General features: G+C 46.6%; 3 protein-coding genes across 6 annotated transcripts; all 3 read right to left on the bottom strand.

Annotated features, from left to right (window-relative positions):
- Nucleotides 1-430: 430 nt before the first annotated feature.
- LOC104923350 (trypsin II-P29) lies at nucleotides 431-4,265 on the bottom strand. Its single transcript, XM_010736416.3, has 6 exons — nucleotides 3,638-4,265; nucleotides 2,333-2,398; nucleotides 1,895-2,060; nucleotides 1,485-1,753; nucleotides 1,138-1,286; nucleotides 431-995 (listed from the first exon to the last, which is right to left on the bottom strand). The coding sequence occupies exons 1-6, from the start codon at nucleotides 3,687-3,689 to the stop codon at nucleotides 732-734; spliced, it is 966 nt and encodes a 321-aa protein (XP_010734718.3). The 5' UTR covers nucleotides 3,690-4,265; the 3' UTR covers nucleotides 431-731.
- Nucleotides 4,266-4,401: 136 nt separating this feature from the next.
- LOC104923351 (STIP1 homology and U box-containing protein 1-like) lies at nucleotides 4,402-7,830 on the bottom strand. 3 transcript variants are annotated; one of them, XM_019276453.2, is made up of 8 exons: nucleotides 7,735-7,830; nucleotides 6,915-7,111; nucleotides 6,639-6,837; nucleotides 6,401-6,566; nucleotides 6,232-6,340; nucleotides 6,045-6,101; nucleotides 5,855-5,971; nucleotides 4,402-5,762 (listed from the first exon to the last, which is right to left on the bottom strand). In XM_019276453.2, exons 2-8 carry the CDS (start codon nucleotides 7,032-7,034, stop codon nucleotides 5,637-5,639), a joined length of 894 nt encoding a protein of 297 aa, XP_019131998.1. In that variant the 5' UTR covers nucleotides 7,035-7,111; nucleotides 7,735-7,830; the 3' UTR covers nucleotides 4,402-5,636. The 3 variants fall into 3 exon arrangements, with proteins under 3 accessions (XP_019131998.1, XP_019131997.1, XP_010734720.2); XM_019276452.2 differs by lacking the exon at nucleotides 7,735-7,830 and adding an exon at nucleotides 7,353-7,687; XM_010736418.3 differs by lacking the exon at nucleotides 7,735-7,830 and adding an exon at nucleotides 7,353-7,683 and having other exon boundaries at nucleotides 6,232-6,319.
- Nucleotides 7,831-8,377: 547 nt separating this feature from the next.
- Nucleotides 8,378-19,030, bottom strand: LOC104923391 (calpain-15-like). 2 transcript variants are annotated; one of them, XM_027285915.1, is made up of 13 exons: nucleotides 18,891-19,030; nucleotides 17,457-17,641; nucleotides 12,829-13,885; nucleotides 12,501-12,709; nucleotides 12,036-12,219; nucleotides 11,395-11,618; nucleotides 11,199-11,324; nucleotides 10,969-11,121; nucleotides 10,681-10,842; nucleotides 10,315-10,535; nucleotides 10,060-10,205; nucleotides 9,798-9,976; nucleotides 8,378-9,669 (listed from the first exon to the last, which is right to left on the bottom strand). In XM_027285915.1, exons 2-13 carry the CDS (start codon nucleotides 17,612-17,614, stop codon nucleotides 9,492-9,494), a joined length of 2,997 nt encoding a protein of 998 aa, XP_027141716.1. In that variant the 5' UTR covers nucleotides 17,615-17,641; nucleotides 18,891-19,030; the 3' UTR covers nucleotides 8,378-9,491. The 2 variants fall into 2 exon arrangements, with proteins under 2 accessions (XP_027141716.1, XP_019131983.1); XM_019276438.2 differs by lacking the exon at nucleotides 18,891-19,030 and adding an exon at nucleotides 18,733-18,854.
- Nucleotides 19,031-19,409: the final 379 nt, after the last annotated feature.

Genomic DNA, 19,409 nt, shown 5'->3' with positions numbered 1-19,409 from the left:
ATAGTGACTTCGTTACTTGACACCTCTGATAATTTGTTGTCAATAATTATGTAGTTATCTTCTCTTCATTTATATTAAGTGTAATTTACTGTGACTGTGAGTTATAATATAAGAAAATAATACTGTTGTATTTGTGTCAGCCTAATAAAAACATTGTGAACTTCATAATTAATGTTGGAGAATTTTTCAATAAGATCAAAAATGCAAAGTTTTATTTCCTGCATCAAAATTGCAGAAGTCTATAAATCGACAGGTGGAGCTGAATGACACCTGACACCTGTGACCACACCCACCTGTCAATCAAAGCGTCCACGCTCTTAACCCTGCATAACTTTAAGCCTTAATATAATGTGAACAGGTGAGTTGTATATAAATTCACCCTCAGTACAGTTGTCATGAACGGGGAAATTAGCTACAGAGACCAAAACTGTTTTTTGTCCCAGGCTGTAAACATGTTTATTTCTGCTTCACTTCAACAACATCACTCAGTATTTTGATGTCAGGACGATGACGGTGATTTGATCATGTAATGACTTTATTGTTGTTTCAAATGATATTTCACAGTATCACACATGGAGAAGGAGCATGTGGCCAGTGTGAGCCAATCACAGCTCAGAACACTGATAAACCATTTGACAAGCAGAACCTGAGGATGTGAGACCTTCATCATGAGCTGTGACACATTTCTCTATGATCCAATCAAATCAAAGTTCTGCTACAACATCAGCTTCCTATGAAAGGATGGAGAGAGAGAAGAGGAGCGGTGTGATGGACAGCAGAGGAGCTGAGAAGGAAACCAGGTGAGCGGCTCCAGAGTAGATGAAGCCCGGCTTGTCGTAGGCGCTGACCCAGCTGCTGATCCAGGACTCGTACTGGGACACTCGGGCGTAGACTCCTGCGTATTTGGGCAGAGCACAGCCTGCTCCAAAACTCACCACTCCAGCCTGAACCCACCTAGAGCCGATTTTTATCACCATCGGGCCGCCTGAATCCCCCTGCACAGGTCAGACAGGTCGGTGATGTCACCATTGTTGCTAACCACTCAGTCACCAGCTCAGAGGAACAAATACCTTTGCCCCAATGCATCATGGGAATGGGAATAACATGTGTTAACACTTGTGGAACGTTGAAACTCACCTGGCAGGTGTCCTTTCCTCCCTCGTCCAGACCGGCACACATCATGTTGCTCGTGATTGGCACGATTCCTTCGTAGGCGTTGGAGCACTGAGTGTTGGACACGATGGGAACGCTCACCTGCTGCAGCCTCTCTGGGTACGGAAGTGGGACTGAAAGAGAAGAGCATGAACACATGAACACTTTCTACCCGAAGACTCACTCCAGCACCAAATGTGGATCAATCCACCGCTGAAAATAGTCCCCAATGTATGCAACATTTTTAAAAGGTTCTGGTTTATACATGTGGAGCCGCGTGGTGCCGAACACGGCAACAAACATTGAATTCATTCATCATCATAAATTCTCACCATCAGATCCGATTGTTCCCCAGCCGGCGAGCCAGCAGGGGGTCTTGGCCTTGAACTCGCTGCTTTGAGCTGCCAGACACACGGGTCTGATGTAGTTGGTGTAGCGAACAGGTGAGGACAGCTTCAACAAGGCCATGTCGTTGTTGAATGAACTTGGATTATAGTTCGGATGTTTGATGATCAGGGACACAGTCCGGGAAACCTCGTTAAGGTTTGGGAGTCTTTGGGTGTCACGTCCGAGGTAAACCTCGAGTCCCACTGTGCTCGTGCTGAGAAACAGAAACATGATTAAACATGAGAGAGATCATTCTAAATAAGTCACCATGAGAAATATGATGATTGATCTTCTCGTTGCTTTTTCAGGCACCTGTAACAACACCTACCTGTCACATGACAGGATCAGAGCTCACCTTTCGAAGCAGTGAGCAGCAGTCAGGACCCACTGGTCGTTGATCAGGGAGCCTCCACAGAAATGACCATAGGGCCTGCTGTGCAGACTGACCTGCCAGGGCCACGCGCCTGCAGCAGCGTCCTCACCTCCCACGATCTTGGTGTTGAGCGGCGCAGTGCCACAAACTGAAGGAAACAGTCAGAATTCATCTGCCGCTCGTGTGTGGAACATGTTTCTGTCCGGCTGAGGCTGACTCCAGAAGTGAGGCAGTCCTAACACTGTTTCTGTACCAGTCTGTGAAGTTTAACATGGGGGCCTATGGAGACCGACTCACTTCTGGAGCCAGCCTCAGGTGGACGTTTGATGAACTGCAGTTTTTGTGCGGCACATAAGTAATACTTTGTTGACCATAAATCAAAGACATTCATGAGAAATGGCAAAGAGAAGTCCAGCTGACCATCAGTCGTGTTGAGCTGTGTTAGTGTGACAGACAGGAAGTCCTCATCGGACTGTGCGTTGGTTCCTGTGGGACAAACAAAGAAGAAACATTTGATCACTGACAAACTGCACATGGAGAGTCTGAGTCTTCATCAGTAAAGTGTCCATGAAGTCAAACTTTAGATTTCATGTGTTTGTCCAGAGTCTGTACAGCACTGACACACAGGTGTTCAGGTGTTCTTCAGGTGTGTTCAGGTGTTCTTCAGGTGTGTTCAGGTGTGTTCAGGTGTGTTCAGTGTGTTCAGGTGTTCTTCATGTGTTCTTCAGGTGTGTTCAGGTGTTTTTCAGGTGTGTTCAGTGTGTTCAGTGTGTTCAGGTGTTCTTCAGGTGTTTTAGAGTTTGTCATATCTTGATAAACCTACCCACCTAATACTAATTTATCATCCAATCAAACACTTATAATTCAAATCAGATCAGATTGTATTTGTACAGCCCAAAGTCACAAAGTCCATTTTCCTCTGAGGCTTTACAATCTGTACAGGGAGTGACACCCTCTGTCCTTAGACCCTCGGTTCCAGTGAGGAAAAACTTGCCCACAAAAACCTTTAACAGGGAAAAAAGGTGGAAGAAACCTCAGGAAGAGCCACAGAGGAGGGATCCGTCCTCTCTCTTCTGACCTCGCCGGAGTTTGATCCGGTCTGTAAGTCATCTGTGTCCGGGCCTCACTGATTACTGAACAGAACCAGAACCACAGAACTTTATTCAAACTGGATCAGATTTTATTCACAGTATATCTGCTGCTTTCCCCTCCGATGTCCTCTGGCTGCTTCAGCTCTCTGTGATTCACTTTATGATGGACACAGGCAGGCAGCAGAACCGGGAGTGTTGGAAATGAGCCAGTAAATTTTTACTACAAATAAATAGAATTATTACATTGTAACATGTTTGTTAGTAATTATTAAATGGCTGCTCTGGATGTTGAAATATTTCTGTTTCTGCAGTAGAAACCAGTTAGGTCTTCCAGTCTGAGTTAATGTGTAAACCAGTTCCTTTACTGTGGTCGACCAGAACACTCCTCAGTAAATACAGGACTGAGCTCCTGCTGGGAAATTCACCTGTCCCAGCTGCTCGTACACACCAAGACATGTTGAACTGTTTTCTTAAATACTCCAAATCGTAAAATAAAGTAGCAGCTAAATTAAAAGTTATATAGACTTTATACAAATGTGCATGTTGGATATATGAATATAAATGTATTTTAATGAGATGATCCCACAGGAACAGAGTCAGTCTGTTCAGAGGTCTGACATCTAACAGCACTCACCTGAAAGCATGAAGGCCACGACCACGACTCCAAACACCACCCTGAACTCCATCCTGTCTCTGAAGTGTCTGTGTGAATGAAGGACGGGTCTGCAGCAGGGAGACTTTTTAAAGCTTTAAATGACCTCATCACTCATTTCCATATGTTTGTGTAAGTTCCTGCAAACCTGTAATAAAATCATAAACCAGGACTTTTATTATTCATGAACCACCATGGTCACACCCTTTACTGTAACCGTGAACTTTGTTCTTTTCTGTAACACAAAAGCCAGATAAGATTGTGTCTTTACATAAGCATAATTAATGAACCTCTGTAATAAAACTGTTTTTACTATTTAACCACCATTTCACAAAATGACTGAGAACGAGCTGAACGTGAAGATCGAAGTCTTGTTCTGTTTCCTGTGACTTCTTTTATCATGAATATATCCAATAGAAGCAAAAAGAGTTTCCATCGTTCACGTCAGGAGGAGGAACTTCAGTCAAACTCTGCTTGTTGGAGTTTATTTCAAATTTGTCTTTTTGAATCCTCAAAGAATAATTCAACTTTTCCATTTGAAATATTTCTAACGTCGTTCCACACCGATCATTGGTTCAGTGTTTGTGCTCGTGGAGTTCAGGAACATCAAACTCATATTCCTGTTTTTTGTTTCTTTCAGTCCGTGAAGTTTGTCGAGGATGACTGAAAGAAAGGTATAAAGATATTCTGCTTCTGTTTCCGTCTTTAACGTACATGGTTTATCTATGAGTGAAGGAGACGAGAAGAAAACACGACACTTTTATTATTTGATCACATTTTCAAACAACAAACTTTAACGAGCTTCAGACGCTGAGTCAAAGATTGTAATCGTCACATTTTAACAGAAACTGGCTGATGAAGGAGACGCCTGACGTTAACACAGCAACACGAGGAGAATGATGAAGCACAAAGCTGCACTCATAAAAACACTAATCATCTTTAATTCACGTCTGATTAACATCACAAACGCTGCGGTTTACGCTCTTTTTGTTTGCCAGCAAACGCAACACTTTCCCACATTTGCACCTGAAGTGACTAATGAGTAATCTGATTACTTTCAGAGAGTAATCTGATTGTATGTGCTGATTTAAACCTGGTCCCTGTTCAGGGTCAGTCTGTAACAGATCTGGATGGATCAGGATCTCGTGGTCCGTTTGTGGGCTGCTGAAGGAGGAAACACCTGGACGACACACCTGCTGGATTTATGACACCAACATCACAGGTGGAGAGTTAGCGCCACCTGCTGTTTGTCTCCATGAATCAACGTCACGGACGGGAACGTTTTCTTTTGATTTGAAACGAGGAGACGTTTTGTGTGCTGCAGTTTCACTTTTTAAATAAACGTTTAAATATTCTGGATCTCAAGGCGCTCGTTCACGACGTGTGACTCGACACCTGATGCCACATTTAGATTAAAATAACTTTACTCTATTTCCAACAATAAAACATTTGAAACGTGCAGCTGGGTTTGGTCACATTTCGTCTGAAAGTTACTTTTTACTTTAGGATTTTAAACAAAGATCATGTGGATGGCTCTGATCCGGATCCTCCTGAGCTCCTGAGACCCGGGGCAGACCCAGAACTCACTGGAGGGACTACATGGTCCATCTGGCCTGGGGACGCCTCAGGATCCTCCAGGAGGAGCTGGAATGTGTTTCTTCTAAGAGGAAGAGGACGGATGGACGGATATTAAAGTAATTTTACTTCCTTTAACTTGTAACAGAGTATTTTTATAGAGGACTTCCTCTGCCTGCTGAAATGCTGCAGCGCCCTCTAGTGACACGGACAGCACATCTTTAAAGCATCTGTTTGTTTTGTCTCTGTCAGAATAAAGTTTGACTTTAAGAAGCTTGTGATTGGTTCTTAAACTCTGAATTTAAGCCAATGGCGGAGCAGCATGAAGCACATGTGATCGATCGCACTCATCCACCGTCTTCATCCTCAAAGTGTCAGAATCATTTCCCTTCCTTCCTCTCGTGGGTCAGTAGTCCTCCACCCATCCGTTCTCCAGAATAAAAGCGTCGATGACTTCCTTCATGGCCAGGTTTGGGATCAGCTGATCCTGGGTCAGAGGAGAGCGGGTCACCGGGTCGAAGTGGCCGACTCGCTGTGAGAGAACAACACATGGACCTTTGTCAGCTCTGACTACATGAAGCTCACTTCACGGTGCGTTCAGGGACCTGTGGGTGGAGTTCTTACCTGCAGGTGCTCTTCGATGTCTTTCCTGTCGTAGGTGACGCCGCTCGGAGTGATGCACGGCTCCCTCATCAGCTCGAAGCTGATCTTTCCACACAGGAAGTCCGGGATCTCCCGCTTCTGTCAGACACACAGACACTGATCAGAAGGACGATTACTACATCAGCACGTTGTGTTTGTGTCTGACACCAACCTTCCTCTTCTCGTCCACCTGACAGAACAGCTCCTCCATGTCCGACAGATACTTGTCCTGCAGAAAACATGATGACAAAGGTCAAAGGTCACAGTGTTTGTTTACATTATTCATGAGGATCTCTCTGATCTCGTGCCTGATGCAGATCTGAAGTCGACCTGGTCTTACATGAAGTCTGTGGACCTACGTGTTTGCTGTGGATCTCGTTCAGGCTGTGTTGGACTCTGCCGTCGTCGGACTTGTCTTCTTCTCTGTGTCTGCAGCCGTCCAGTTCTCTGAAACATGAAGCACGTGACCTTTACGTTAAAACAAACGGTGAGCGTCCTGTGACGTCTCGCTCTGTCGGCTGCACCTGCCTCTTTTTCTCCGCCTGGATGAGTTTGGTGAGGTAGGCGTGCAGCTCGCCCTCCTGGTTGATCCTCCTCTCCTCCAGGCTGTTCCAGCGTTTCTTCTTGGCGATCCGCAGAGCGCTCGGGATGTCGTCGCCGAAGTTCAGCCGCTGCTCCTTCGCCAGGTTGTAAGCTGGAAAATGACAAAACAAAGATGAGCCGAGGCGCCGACAGCAGGGCGGAGGTGTGTGAACATCCCTCGTACCTTTCTGCAGGTTGCCGATGGCTTCGTCATAACTCTCCATCTCCAGGTGACACTGACCCATGAAGAAGTGAGCCTTCACCGATTGGCTGTCCAGCTCCAGCGCGTGGCGGCAGTCTGCCAGAGCTTTGTCGTACTGCTGCAGCTTCACGTAGCACAGCGCTCTGTTGGTGTAGTACGCCGGGACTGAAGGACTGTGAGCCTGCCGGGCGACAGGAGAACAATGTGAAGGCTCTGTGAAGAACCTGAAGCGGACCCGTCCCATCGCTCGGGCCTTACTATGGCCTTGCTGTAGCAGGCGGCGGCCTCCAGGTACTTGCGGTTCAGGAACAGCCGGTTCCCCTGCTCCTTCAGCTCCTGAGCCGACACCGAGGCGCTCTTCTCCGGACTCTCTGACATTTTGTCCACCAGGCTCGCTGCGCCGGCAGCAGCCGCCTCTTCACTTTGCTTCCCTATCCTGATGATCGGGTCAGAACCTGAGAGGAGAAGGACCGTTAGATAAATCTCATTCATGTTCCCGTTTGATTCAAACTGCTGCTCAGACTTTAGGAGGTGATGGACCACGCCGCACAGGTACCTGTGTTCACCTCAACAACACCTGGACCGGTCAGACACACAGACCTGAACCAGAGTCTGCAGAACCCTCTGTGACTGTGTGACGCCATCATGACGTCATTATTCTATAGATTTATTATTTAAGACTCATTTCTTATTCACCGTGTGAACACGAGCTGCTGTGGATCAGGCTGATCAGTCTTGGTCGGTGAAGAGTAAACAGCTGGAGCTCCGAGGAGGGGCCGAACAGGGCCGGACCGGGCCGAACAGGGCCGGACCGGGCCGACCTCCCCCCGGTGAAGACGAGCTGTCCTCCCGCAGACTCCCGCGTCACCGACAGACTGACATGTCTCACATTTAGCTCGTGCAGCTCGTGTCTCCGATGTTTCACGAACATTTACGAAGTCTCTTCGTTTGCTATGTCGCAGTTTGTTTGTTTGTTTTTTTTGCTGCCGACAACAAAACAGTGCTGATATAACAGTAACACATTTACAACGTTAAACCAACGTTAGACCAACGTTAAACCAACGTTAGACGAACGTACCTGTGTCGCTCGGAGCTCAGCTAGGCGGCTAACTGCGGCTAAGACGTGTTTTGGTTTGGAGCCGTGACGTAAAACGCGTCACCAGGACACGCCCAGCGTCAGTGGCGACAGGAAGTCTTTTATTTTGAAAAATATAAAAAATGTATAAAATGTTATACACACATATAAATATACTAATTATATGTAAATGTAATATTTATGTTACATTTACATATAATTAATTATATGTACATGTAACATAAATATTTGATTTATTAAATAACATATATATATCTACACATATTTAATATAATTAGTTTTATTTGAAAAATATAAAAAAATTATAAAATGTTATACACACATATAATTAAGACTAATTATATGTAAATGTAACATAAATATTTGATTTATTAAATAACATAAACATATTCAATACAATTAGTTTTATTTTGAAAAATATAAAAAATGTATTAAATTGTATACACACATAAATACATTAATTATTTGTAAATGTGGCGTAAATATTTGATTTATTAAATAATAACATATAGATATAAATATATTCAATATAATTAAATAATAAATAAATTATATTTATGAATGACTTCATTAATCAGTCACGATAAAGTGGATGGATCAGATGAACACAGGAGCCACAGCTAAAGAGATTTACATGTTTAATGATGAAGCATCGTAACAGCTTTCAAACATTTGCATAGTTTATATGTCGTCTCTAACATGTGGAAGAGTTTTCTGATTTACAAGCACAAAATATCTTTCACCTAAAGTCAAACACGAGAGTCCAGCATAGTTTAAAGTTCATAAAGTGCTAATGCGTCCACACAGCGAGTCTCCATCTAAAACTAAGACGTTATTTCAACAGTGAGGAGGACAGACACAGCTCAGACACTTCAGACACGACTAACTAACGAAGAGAGTAACTTGTTTTCATCTATCACCAGTGCAATTAAGACAGTTTGGACCTGACCTGAAGACCAGCGTGTGATCTGAGATGTGTGTGAAATATAAAGTGCATCACGTGTTCACTCTAAGGTCTGATCTACGTGTGTGTGGAGGAATGTGGATCAGAGGCAGAGCTGCTCTGAACACAGAAAGAAAATCATCTGAAACATTTGTCTGCTTTTTGTGCCCGCACAAACAAAACAGGACGTTTCCCTTCAGACCACAAGCATCAACCAATCAATCAACCAACCAATCAACCAATCAATCAACCAATCAACCAACCAATCAATCAACCAATCAATCAATCAATCAATCAATCAATCAATCAATCAATCAATCAATCAATCAACCAACCAATCAATCTCGATTGATCTCTCTGGATCTGTGATGATTCATTTTTCTGATCCGCTGAGTTGTAAAACTCAGGTGAAGAGAAATAAAATATAAACTGTCACCTGGAAAATAAAAAGCTTGCTGATAGAAATCAATCAATAAATCAATATGAGCTCCTGTATATCGTTGTAATGAACACCAATGAGTGGGCCGCCCCTGAATACAGCCTCGGCCTTGAGCCAAAGAAATAGTCCCTCTGGTGTTGACAGCGGATCATAACTTATCTTCAGTCAGATTCAATTTACCCTGTGAGGTGATTTCTGCCTCGCAGCAGCTCTGACTCTGCCCGTCACTAAATATGATCGTCTGTGCAAAAACCATCCAACACTTATGGGAAATATTCCCGTTTTCCATGGAAGCAGCAGTCAAATGAGACAAACGAACACGTGTTGGACTGAAGCTGCCTCCGTGTTGCTCAGCGGTCAGAGAGGTCGGGGCTGATGCAGACCCGCGGTCTCCGGGCTCAGAGCCGGACTGTGCGTCGCCCTCGAGGGACTCCAGTTTCCCAGAGAAGCCTGAGCGGCCTTACGATGAGCGAGCCTGTGTGTGATGGAGAATCCAGCGTTTCCCTCCAGCTGAGACAAAACCACGAGCACCTGTCTGAGAGAGAAATGAAGACCCGGTCGAACACTCCATACTCGAGTACAGCTGTGCATGTTTGCCACACTCATCCAACAAATCTGACATCACTTCAAATAGAACATGACGTCAGCAGTGAAGTGGTGAACCTGTGCAGAGGCGGGATGCTGTCGATGGCTTTGAGGCTGCTGCGCGTCGACACCACGTTGAAGCTGTCGCTGCAGTCACATGACACGTGGAGGTGATGACGTGGGTGTCTGTTCTCCACCATGACGATGAGCCCCGCCCAGCCGTGGGTCAGGTAGTAACACGTCATCCCCTCTCGACCCTGAAAGCAGAGAGCGTGATGCGTTCAGGAGCTCTTCAGCAGCAGAGAACGTGTTAATGACAGTTCAGTGACACCAGCGTCACCTCGTGTCTCTCTCCTTTAGTCTCCGTCAGCTGGATGATGGCGTCGGCGATGGTGGTGTTGGAGGCCGTTACCTGCTCCACCATCACCAGTCTGGAGCTGTAGACTGCCAGCATGTAACCAGGCACCTCTGACCTGCAGCAGCTCGCTGAAAACACACACACACACACACACACACACACACACACACACACACTCTAAATTCATGAACCGGCTAAAAGTGACGTTTCGGTTTAAAAAGTAAAAATCCGTCTTACTTGTCCCGTCTGTGGCTGCCGTGTGCCAGTGGTTAAAGGCACAGCAGAGCACGGCGTACTCGCCCGGCTCCAGCATGACGTCGCAGCCCACAAACCTCCTCACCGAGCGCCGGCTGTGAGCCAGCAGGCGACCCAACGCCGGAGTACCCAGGCTGTCGTAGGAGACCCGAAACAGCAACACACACAGATCCAACAGGTGGCTCTCTGCTGTGTCCCACCGCCTGAAGACGCAGGAGGAGGAGAAACTTGTATGTTTGCAGGGTGGACATTGTTTAGCTTCACGCTGTCCTCCTGTCTGCTGTGGGTCAGAACCAAACACAAACTATCCCTTGAACACTGATATCACTCATATTGATGGGCTCCGACCTGCTGCCCTGCTGGAATAAAGCCAGCTCCATGGCTGTTCTCTCCAGCACCGTGATGGACACCACCGTCACCGGGACGTCGGCTCCTCGCGGGAAAACACCCGGGACTCGAACCTCCTGCCAGTCTGAATGAATCTTACAGATATCCACTGAGTCAAAGTACCTGGCAGGGTCAAACACACACTCACAGACACGTGTGATGAACATAAACACACACACACATGCAGCAGCATGACGTGACTGACTAAAATGTTTTTTTACCCCATAAATTAATATTTCTCCGATCTACCTGATGAAATCTAAGAAGTCCATCCAGAACAGGCCGTCCTCGGCTCGCTGGGCACAGAGCTCCCTCTTCAGGTGTGGAGGCCAGTTTGGGCAGTTGTCCGCCCACGGCCCAGTCCAGGAGAACCGACCCCACGGGTTCCTCAGCTGCAGCAACCTGAAGAAGGAAGCAGATGTTAGACACTGCAGTCTGATCCACTCCTACACTTCCTGGAAATGAAGACTCGACCTCACCTGTGACCGTCGACATCTCTCACATCGAGGACGGAGTAAGCGTGTCGTGGACGTAGACCCAGGGACTCGTACTCTGAGTCATCCACCTTCATGTTCCCACCTCCACAGGACGCCCCCATCAGGAAACTAGCAGCACAAAGAGGATTCATTACTGAGCTTATTAAAATGACTCCCGCTCCCTCCCCTCCTGACTCACCCTGCTTCTTTGGAGCTCAGCATCTTGGCCCAGATGAGGTCCGTGTCGATGGGTTCCTCTTTGGGGTTGGTGGCGCTGACCTGGAGGGCGAGCGACTCGCAGGGGGCCCCGGTCAGCGTGGACAGGCCTTCGATAGCTCGACCTGCCTGCAGAGCAAAGTAGGAGCCATGGAGCTTGGCCAGTGCTTTTTCTATCAGAGCCACCCAGAGCTGCTTCCTCTGGGCCTGGAGAGGGAACATGAGATAATAAAGGAGTCAGAGTTCAGTCATTATCTCCTCGAGCACAGTTTAAACAGCATGTGTGGTGACGGGCAGAAAGGAGAAGATGGAAAGTTCATCCTCAGCTGCAGCCTGCGGCAAGAATCTAACCAGACTGTGGAGTCATACAGCTGATGTTTCACCCGATGCATCCTGTAGTGACTACGGTGCAATCAGTGTCGAGTTTAAATGAACAAAAGCCACAAACTGTAGGGCATGTTTCAGCCTGGCTTCTCCATCGTCTGTGTTATTAAATCTCAGCACAGAGCGTCTCTCCTGCAGAGCTGCTGACAGCACAGCGGGCGGCAGTAACGAGGCAGCATCAGTCCACTGTGGGTGAACAGACGTCCTCGTTACACGAACACACAGTTCAGTTCAGCTCACCTGTGAGAAGAGGAGGTGTCCGTTCTCGTCACACGGCAGCATGTCGTCCACCAGGACCGTGGTCCAGGAGCCGTCTTTACACAGACGCACCTGATAGGCTCCTTCTGCACACAGCGAGCGAGTCACCATCACCTTCTCCACCAGCTCAGGACGCTCAGCCAGAACAGCCAAGGCACTCAGAAACCTGTCAGCAGGCAGACATGATGTCAAACTGCAGCAGAGAGGCTCAGAAGTGTGTGTGAGGAATCAACGTCCAACATTCAGATTAACAATGTAAAAATACAGCCTGCATTTCAGTCCAACATAGGGGTCGAGGCCCTCCAAAGGGTCACCAGATAAATCTGGTTTAATATTTTCTTATTTCTTAAATATCTGTAAAATAGAAATTCTCGAGATATTTCTGGTTTCCTGTGTTTGTACGTTAACGTGCACGTAACGACGGTGTGGACTGATCTTTAAGCTCACCAGCAGTTACCCAGAAGTCCCTGCAGGATGTCAGATGGGCGAGGCGTGCGGAAAACAGACCACTTCACCGCGCGGTCTCTCAGGTTGCAGCAGTTGATTTCTTGAGGACGGAGCCACTTTTTGACCCGATGTTGGACGCTGTCGTCCACCGGGAAGCCCACAGACTTTGGACCAGGAGGGAAGCTGTCGTCCACAAACGTCACGGCGTTCTGGGAAAGAATGAGAAACAACTCAACGACTGACAGGAGAGAGACAGGCCAAGCTTCATGTGGCTGCTGATGTGAGCTCAGAGAAATGAAGCAGTGTCTGAGTGCAGTCTGACACAAACCTCTCTGCAGAAGCTGACGATGTTCTCCCACAGCTCCTTGGCCTCTCCTTCATCACTCTGTCGCAGCGCCTCCACCAGCATGCTCTCCTTCCTCTTTGGGGACGAGGCTGGTTTTAGCTGTGTGCTGTGTTGCTGAGGAGTGTGGCAGGCCAGGCAGTGTTTCGCTTTGACCTTGTTAATGAGCGTGCAGGCCAGACACGACCACTCCTCTGTCCTGTTAACGTGGATCAGGCCTGCTGGAAATGAGGACGAGGCGTCTGGTGCAGGTGACAGCGGTGACATCTCCTCCTTCAGGACGCTGAGCCGTCTGCTGAGCTGGAGCTCGGGTTGGGTGGACAGATGTGCTGACGGAGAGGGACTTAAGTTATGTGTCTGACTGAGGCAAACATCTGGAGGGGGCACCTCTCTGCGGCTGCAGGGGACAGGATTGTTATGACCTAAAGACGTGAGGCTGAGCACAGAGGAGCTTGTGTGAGGATACGAAGCCTCCACCGGTGAACATTCTCCTCGGGTGGATATGGAGAGGGAGAGCGCCCCGGCTGCAGGTTCTGGTTGTGCTCCTGTTTGATCGCAGACTTCAGGCAGAAGCAAGGCGTCGTCTGGGATTTGGGGGAGAGACAGTTTGCGTGGTCCGCCACAGGCAGAGCAGGACATGGAGGTAGGAGTGTTCTGCAGAGTGCACCGCAAACAGTCCCAGCTCAGGCTGCCTTTGTCTTCTTTGTTATGCTGCTGACTCGATGACGGCCTCAGGGGACCGGAGCAGCTGCTGGAGCGCTGGGGCCGAGGCTGGTCTTCAGATGAGCCCAGGGCTCGGCCCGGCAGCCCGGTGTAGCCACACAGGGAGCAGGTCAGACTGTCAGGAGAGTTGGACAGCGTACAGCGAGGGCAGGACCACCGGCTGTCCTCCCTGCTGGTCCCGTGCCACATCCACCGGGTGTCGGGTCTCCGCCGCGGGGCCTCACAGATGGAGCAGCGGGGGGCGCCGGCTGCGTTAAGGAAAGTGCAACAGCCACAAGCCCACTGGCTCCTCTGCATGGGCATCGAACCTGAAGAGAAACTGCAGAGAAAACACACCACAGTTATTATTCTACCATACCCTGTCCATGGTTTCTATAAATATCTATATCGTATTATTACTGCACAGTGTCTTCAATTTCAATTCTCTTTGTCCCAGGTGGTATTTTTATCTTATTATTGTCTCCATGTTAATTTGAGCAGTGATTTATTTATAACTGATACTGTACATACATCATATACTGACACATCTCTGTCTAATTTCTTATTCTTTTTAATTCAAACATCATATCTCCAAATATTTGCTTGTTTTTAGGTCTTGATCAGTTTCTGCTTCTTCATCTGTTTTATCCCACGTGTTTATTCATTTTAACATTTTATAATTTCATGGCTAAGTTTGATTTATTTTTGTGTGTTTTGTATGTTTTTCCTTTGTGCTCTGTGACTCGTTAGGAGCTTCATGTTTGTATGAAACGTTCTTTAGAAATTTTGTTTAAATTTTCAGCCTGTCTTTCATAATATAAACATAATAATGAATATAGTGGATTTTCTTTATTAATTCCAAAACTGAGCAAAATGATTTTTTATTATTCTTTAAAATACTAAAACTTTGATGTGTCATCCAGAGGTGATTTGTGTCAGTTTGGTATATTTCAGTGATTTAATAACTTCCATAAAGATCTGCTGATATCAAACGTGAAAATCATGAGACGTGTCTTCAGCTGAAGAGGAGAGAAGGCGAAGTGAGAGGATGAAGGGAAATGGGTGCATTAGCGCTCCTTCATCTTCCTGTACCCTGCGGTGGCCTCGAGGAGAACATTAAAATGCATGAATATGGAAATGATACAAGAAGCTGCTCTAACAACATAAACTGCCCTCAACCCGCTCCCACTCACATTATTCAGCAGTTAGCTCCGTTTACTGAGTCTGCTGTCAAACACTCATGTTCTCGTTGTGCTCAGAGGTCTCGACTGTAAAGCAGACCCAGATTATCTGAGCGCTGACATCCAGGGGGAAATTTAGACCGCAGGAGCCGGTGGGACATCTGTGCGGAGGCTGGCCCACATTCTCTGAGCTGAGCTCTAAGTAGCTTTGGCATGGAGCCTGAAACTTCCAGCACAGCCCAAGATGCAGCTGTGTGTGTGTGTGTGTGTGTGTGTGTGTGTGTGTGTGTGTGTGTGTGCGTGTGTGCGTGTGTGTGTGATGCAGAGCTCAGCTGGAGCTCCTGAACAAAGGCGGTAATTAATGAAGCAGTGACACTTTGCTACTGTACGCACGGCTTTTACAAAGACATTTATTAGTTCCTAAAACACCACTCGATAGTTTGATCCTCTGAACGCTGACTGACCCTCTGTGCACGTATCAGATGGTTCAGGACAGGAAGGTCTAAGACGCCCCTCACCCCGTCTCAGTTTACCTGCCTAGTTTCTCTTAATGCCTGGATGCCTGTGGGATCATGATTGTATTATTTGATCCCAGACAAACTGCAGTTCCTCTAACGTCCACCTGAGGCTGCCTCCAGAAGTGAGTCAGTCTCCATAAGTCCCCATGTCCAAATGTCCAACTTCACAGCAGAAATAAACATGTTTACAGCCTGGTACAAAAAACAGTTTTGGTCTCTGTAGCTAATTTCCCCGTTCATGACAACTGTACTGAGGGTGAATTTATATACAACTCACCTGTTCACATTATATTAAGGCTTAAAGTTATGCAGGGTTAAGAGCGGGGATGCTTTGACTGACAGGTGGGTGTGGTCACAGGTGGTTTGTTTGAGTAACCAGGCTTCATTCATCCTGCCTCAGGTCCTCTGATGATCCACGCCAGACGCAGGACATCCAACATGGCGTCCATTCATTCATGTTCATGAGTGTGGAGCCCGGCTGTGTCAGGTGAAGGTGTCCACATGCGTGATGAGGGCAGGACGGACAGCAGGGACATCATGTGGAGACTAAAAACTAAACCTGGTTCGGTTCTTACTCTCAGATGTGATGACTCACATCACTGAATCACTAACTTTACACTTGTACACAGTGTGTGTCCAGTTTGATCTTTACACGTGGAACACGCTGCAGACTGATCCATGGACGTGAATCCCCTCTGGAGAGCTCGTGTGTGCTTTCCCAGACTCCCGTCTGCAGTCCAATCATCAGGGATTTCCCCGGTAGCGTTACATTTCCTGTCAGAGAGTAACTCGACTCCGGCTCGGACCGAGTCTGAGGGAGGTTTGGGACAATGTGGCAGCAGAGAAGACTCGCAGCAGACAGATCAGACGGCATATTAGGCAAGACGGGCAGTAATTATTAATAAGTGGAGATCTGAACAAAAGTCTGGCAGGGTTTACTTCATATTGACCAATTCATCAAACATTCATGAGCACACGCTCGAGCCCGGGACGCCCACACGACTGTGGAATATGAATGAAGCGTCTGCTCAGGTCAGCCACGATGCAACGTGTGGTCTAATAACGTGAATAAATTATCACTCATTTCATGCACAGAATAACAAACAAACAAGACAAGACGGGCTGACTGGAGATCAGTCTGCGTCCAGCTCAGAAACACGTTGACTGAGTTATTCTGGATCAAATTTCTCTGGATTTTATTTATTAGTCTCTAAGACTGAGACTCATTTCTCTCCACAGTTCCTCGTTTGTTGATCCAATCCATCCGAGCATCGTATAACCTAAGCCAGAGTCGTGTTGGTGATTTCTGTGGATGGAGTCTCAGCCGTGCAGTGGAGACTTCACGGTTTAGTGACCTCAGGATTGCATCTCTATTTGTTGCTGATACGGAGGCTTAAATGGACCGTGACCTCCAGGCTGTTCTGTGCCGGTCTGCCAAGGATGTAGCAGTTCAGACGAGTGTTTGCATTTTAAGTGTTTCCCCATATTCGAGTACGAGCAGTGAATTATTATGAAGATGAAGACCTCGGTGTAAATGCAGGTGGAGTTTTCTGACTGTAGAGATCAGACGACATGAAGAAGAATCACACCCACAAACACTAAGATGCTGTAATAATTTCAATAAATCAATAATTTGTCTGACTGATTGATTTTTTCACCTGCAGATCAACAGTTTGTTTTGTTTGTCACTTTTCAGATCAGTTCTTTCCTCGTTCTTCTTCTTCTTCTTCTTGTCATCGTCGAGCTGCTTCTTCTGTGAAACACAAAGCTCGTCGACCTTTCCGAAGCCTGCTCAGCGTTCTGCTTGTAATGTTAGACGAGTGATGTGTGACTGAAAGCTTCAATGTTATCTGCAGCTACACAGGTCCAAATGTGAGTACTCCATATTTTGAACGAGTACTCGAGTACTGATTAGGAAAAAGGAGAGACTGGAGGCAGAGTCTGAGGTTCAGTCGGAGGCTGAGCTGAGCTGTTAGTTTTCAGTCTCCACCTTAAGACGTCAGAAAGATTTTACAGAAACAAGCCTTCACTGACGTTATGAAATGATGATGATGATAATGAGATCAAATGAAGCTCAGCAGGAGAGTAACTGATCGATCACTCTGCAGTGATTAATCACAGCAGCACATAACGATGTGTGGAATAGCGAGCTTCCTCTGGGACTCCCTGAAACATGCGATGGCACTCCGTCAGGTTTACCTCCGGCTCTTACCTGCGCTCTCTGTGCCTGCCAGGTCTGGGAAGCTGCCGGGGGAGCGAGGTGCTTTGGCTGCTCCTCAGACATCCCATGATGGGGGACGGAGGCAGAGCTGCACCCCGGGGCGCATCGCCCTCAGCCTCCTCAACAAGGGAGGAGGTGGAACCTCCCATGATGCTGCTGGCTCAGGTGGAAGAGACCTGAAGGAGGAAGCAGAGGGAGAGTCAGGATCTACTGATGACCAACGCTGAAACAAACCCAGTCTCAGAGTTCATGCTGCTGTTCATCATCAGATATCAAGAAGGCCAACGTGGTACAAAAATAACCTGCTGAGGAAGATCATGTGATACAATGGAAAGCTCCAGAACAAAATGAAAATGGACCTTGGTGTAAGATTGTTCTGCTGCTTCCAAGGTCGAGGATGAAGCTTCAATCGGAAATTTCAAAAATGTTGATCAATGTTTCCTGATGTTTTGTTTTGTCCACAACCCAGAGATATTCAGTGATGTAATGTAATGTAATGTAATGTAATGTAATGTAATGTCAAGACCCAGACAAGACTGTATAAAATCTACTTATGTTGATCATATGGTTCTAATATTTTCTAAATCTCTTTGGGTGAAGCCTCAGCACATCCTGCTGTGTTTTCTTTTGTTTTACAGACTCTGTGTGATTCCGGATTTTAAGATTTGTTATCTGATCAGTTTAAGACTTTCAGCTTCTCCTCCTGTCTCCATCATTCACCTTCCTGGTGTGGACGTGGACACGTGGAGAACTGACAGCCACTAACAGTAACATCCATCCATAAAAACGATGAATCAATTAAACCAAATAAATGATGATTAATTTAAGAATAATAACACACTTCCTCAGTGCTGTCTTCATCATGACATTGCTCAGACTGTGTTTGGACTCACAGAGGGCACACACACACACACACACACACACACACACACACACACAGATGTCATGTATTATTCCAGTATCTGCTTGCTTCAGCTGCCTGCTCACTCACAGTTTTGTCCTTGAACAAGGACTTCAGACCTGTCCGATAACCTCGAGAGCTCTGGCTTCAGACGTGTGTGATACGAACACGCTGATCAGGAGAGAGTCCTGCACTAAAATCCTACTTCTATCCTCACGAGATGAAAATCACACCTCACAGCACGTGTCTCCTTCTGTGTCTGCTCTGCCTTTCATCTCTGAAGGATAAAGTCCATAAAAATATCTAAATTTAAAGACTTAACGCTGACTAAGAAGGACGCATGCATGCAGGTGAATTCCTCTGTACCTCACTGCAGATGCATCCCTGCTGATAGTGAAGTTCACGCAGACTTCAGGTAAGCTGGTGCACCTGCAGTACAGCTGGTGGCTGCATGAGAAGCTGCAGAGCAGCGTGAGGACGTCAGAAGAAGCAGCAGGAGCTCTGAGGAGACGAGCCGGACTCACCTGCAGACCGCAGACCGGACACGATGTGCAACACGAGGGTGATGAATCCTGCCAGCTGTGTGAGGCTCCATGCATCCTCTTTGATTTAAGATGCACAGTCACAGCATCACTGTCAACACACAGAGGGTGAGCAGCACTTCCTGTCACACATTTCAAAATAAAACTGATGATAACTTCCACATGTAAAACAAAGATTTAATACAACTCATAATTTCAATAAATACATTAACCAGAGTCTCTGTTGCTGGTAAACACAATGTCCTTTTCCAGTAGATCAAACTGGTATGATACCAACACGTTCCTCTGTGGACGCCTGATTTAAACTCATACTGACATCGTCCTCCTGACAGTTTGAGTCTCATAAAAACATTTTTTAATGTCACGACCTTTATTAATTTCTCCTCTTTTCTCCTGTGCTTTGTTTTAATCTCATTATATTTTCATTGCATTTTATTTTGGTTCCACTGGAAAGCCCTTTGTGCTCCATGCTCAGCAGGTGAATATTAATTAAGTTAATTA

This window comes from Larimichthys crocea, chromosome XII (genome assembly GCF_000972845.2).
Source record: "Larimichthys crocea isolate SSNF chromosome XII, L_crocea_2.0, whole genome shotgun sequence".
Taxonomy (NCBI): Eukaryota; Metazoa; Chordata; class Actinopteri; family Sciaenidae; genus Larimichthys; species Larimichthys crocea.
This window is presented reverse-complemented; position numbering and strand designations above follow the sequence as displayed.

Excerpts from the sequence above, each read along its gene's own strand:
- LOC104923391 (XM_027285915.1), bottom strand. The coding sequence starts at position 17,614 with ATGGGAGGTTCCACCTCCTCCCTTGTTGAGGAGGCTGAGGGCGATGCG. Across the intron at positions 11,619-12,035 it reads GACACCTCCTCTTCTCACAG|GCCCAGAGGAAGCAGCTCTG; the intron begins GTGAGCTGAACT and ends TTCCCTCTCCAG. Across the intron at positions 9,977-10,059 it reads CTAAAGGAGAGAGACACGAG|GGTCGAGAGGGGATGACGTG; the intron begins GTGACGCTGGTG and ends CTCTGCTTTCAG.
- LOC104923350 (XM_010736416.3), bottom strand. The coding sequence starts at position 3,689 with ATGGAGTTCAGGGTGGTGTTTGGAGTCGTGGTCGTGGCCTTCATGCTT. Across the intron at positions 2,399-3,637 it reads CGTGGCCTTCATGCTTTCAG|GAACCAACGCACAGTCCGAT; the intron begins GTGAGTGCTGTT and ends TTTGTCCCACAG. Across the intron at positions 1,754-1,894 it reads GCTGCTCACTGCTTCGAAAG|CACGAGCACAGTGGGACTCG; the intron begins GTGAGCTCTGAT and ends TCTGTTTCTCAG.
- LOC104923351 (XM_019276452.2), bottom strand. The coding sequence starts at position 7,587 with ATGTTCGTGAAACATCGGAGACACGAGCTGCACGAGCTAAATGTGAGA. Across the intron at positions 6,102-6,231 it reads ACGAGATCCACAGCAAACAC|GACAAGTATCTGTCGGACAT; the intron begins GTAGGTCCACAG and ends TGTTTTCTGCAG. Across the intron at positions 5,763-5,854 it reads ACATCGAAGAGCACCTGCAG|CGAGTCGGCCACTTCGACCC; the intron begins GTAAGAACTCCA and ends GTTCTCTCACAG.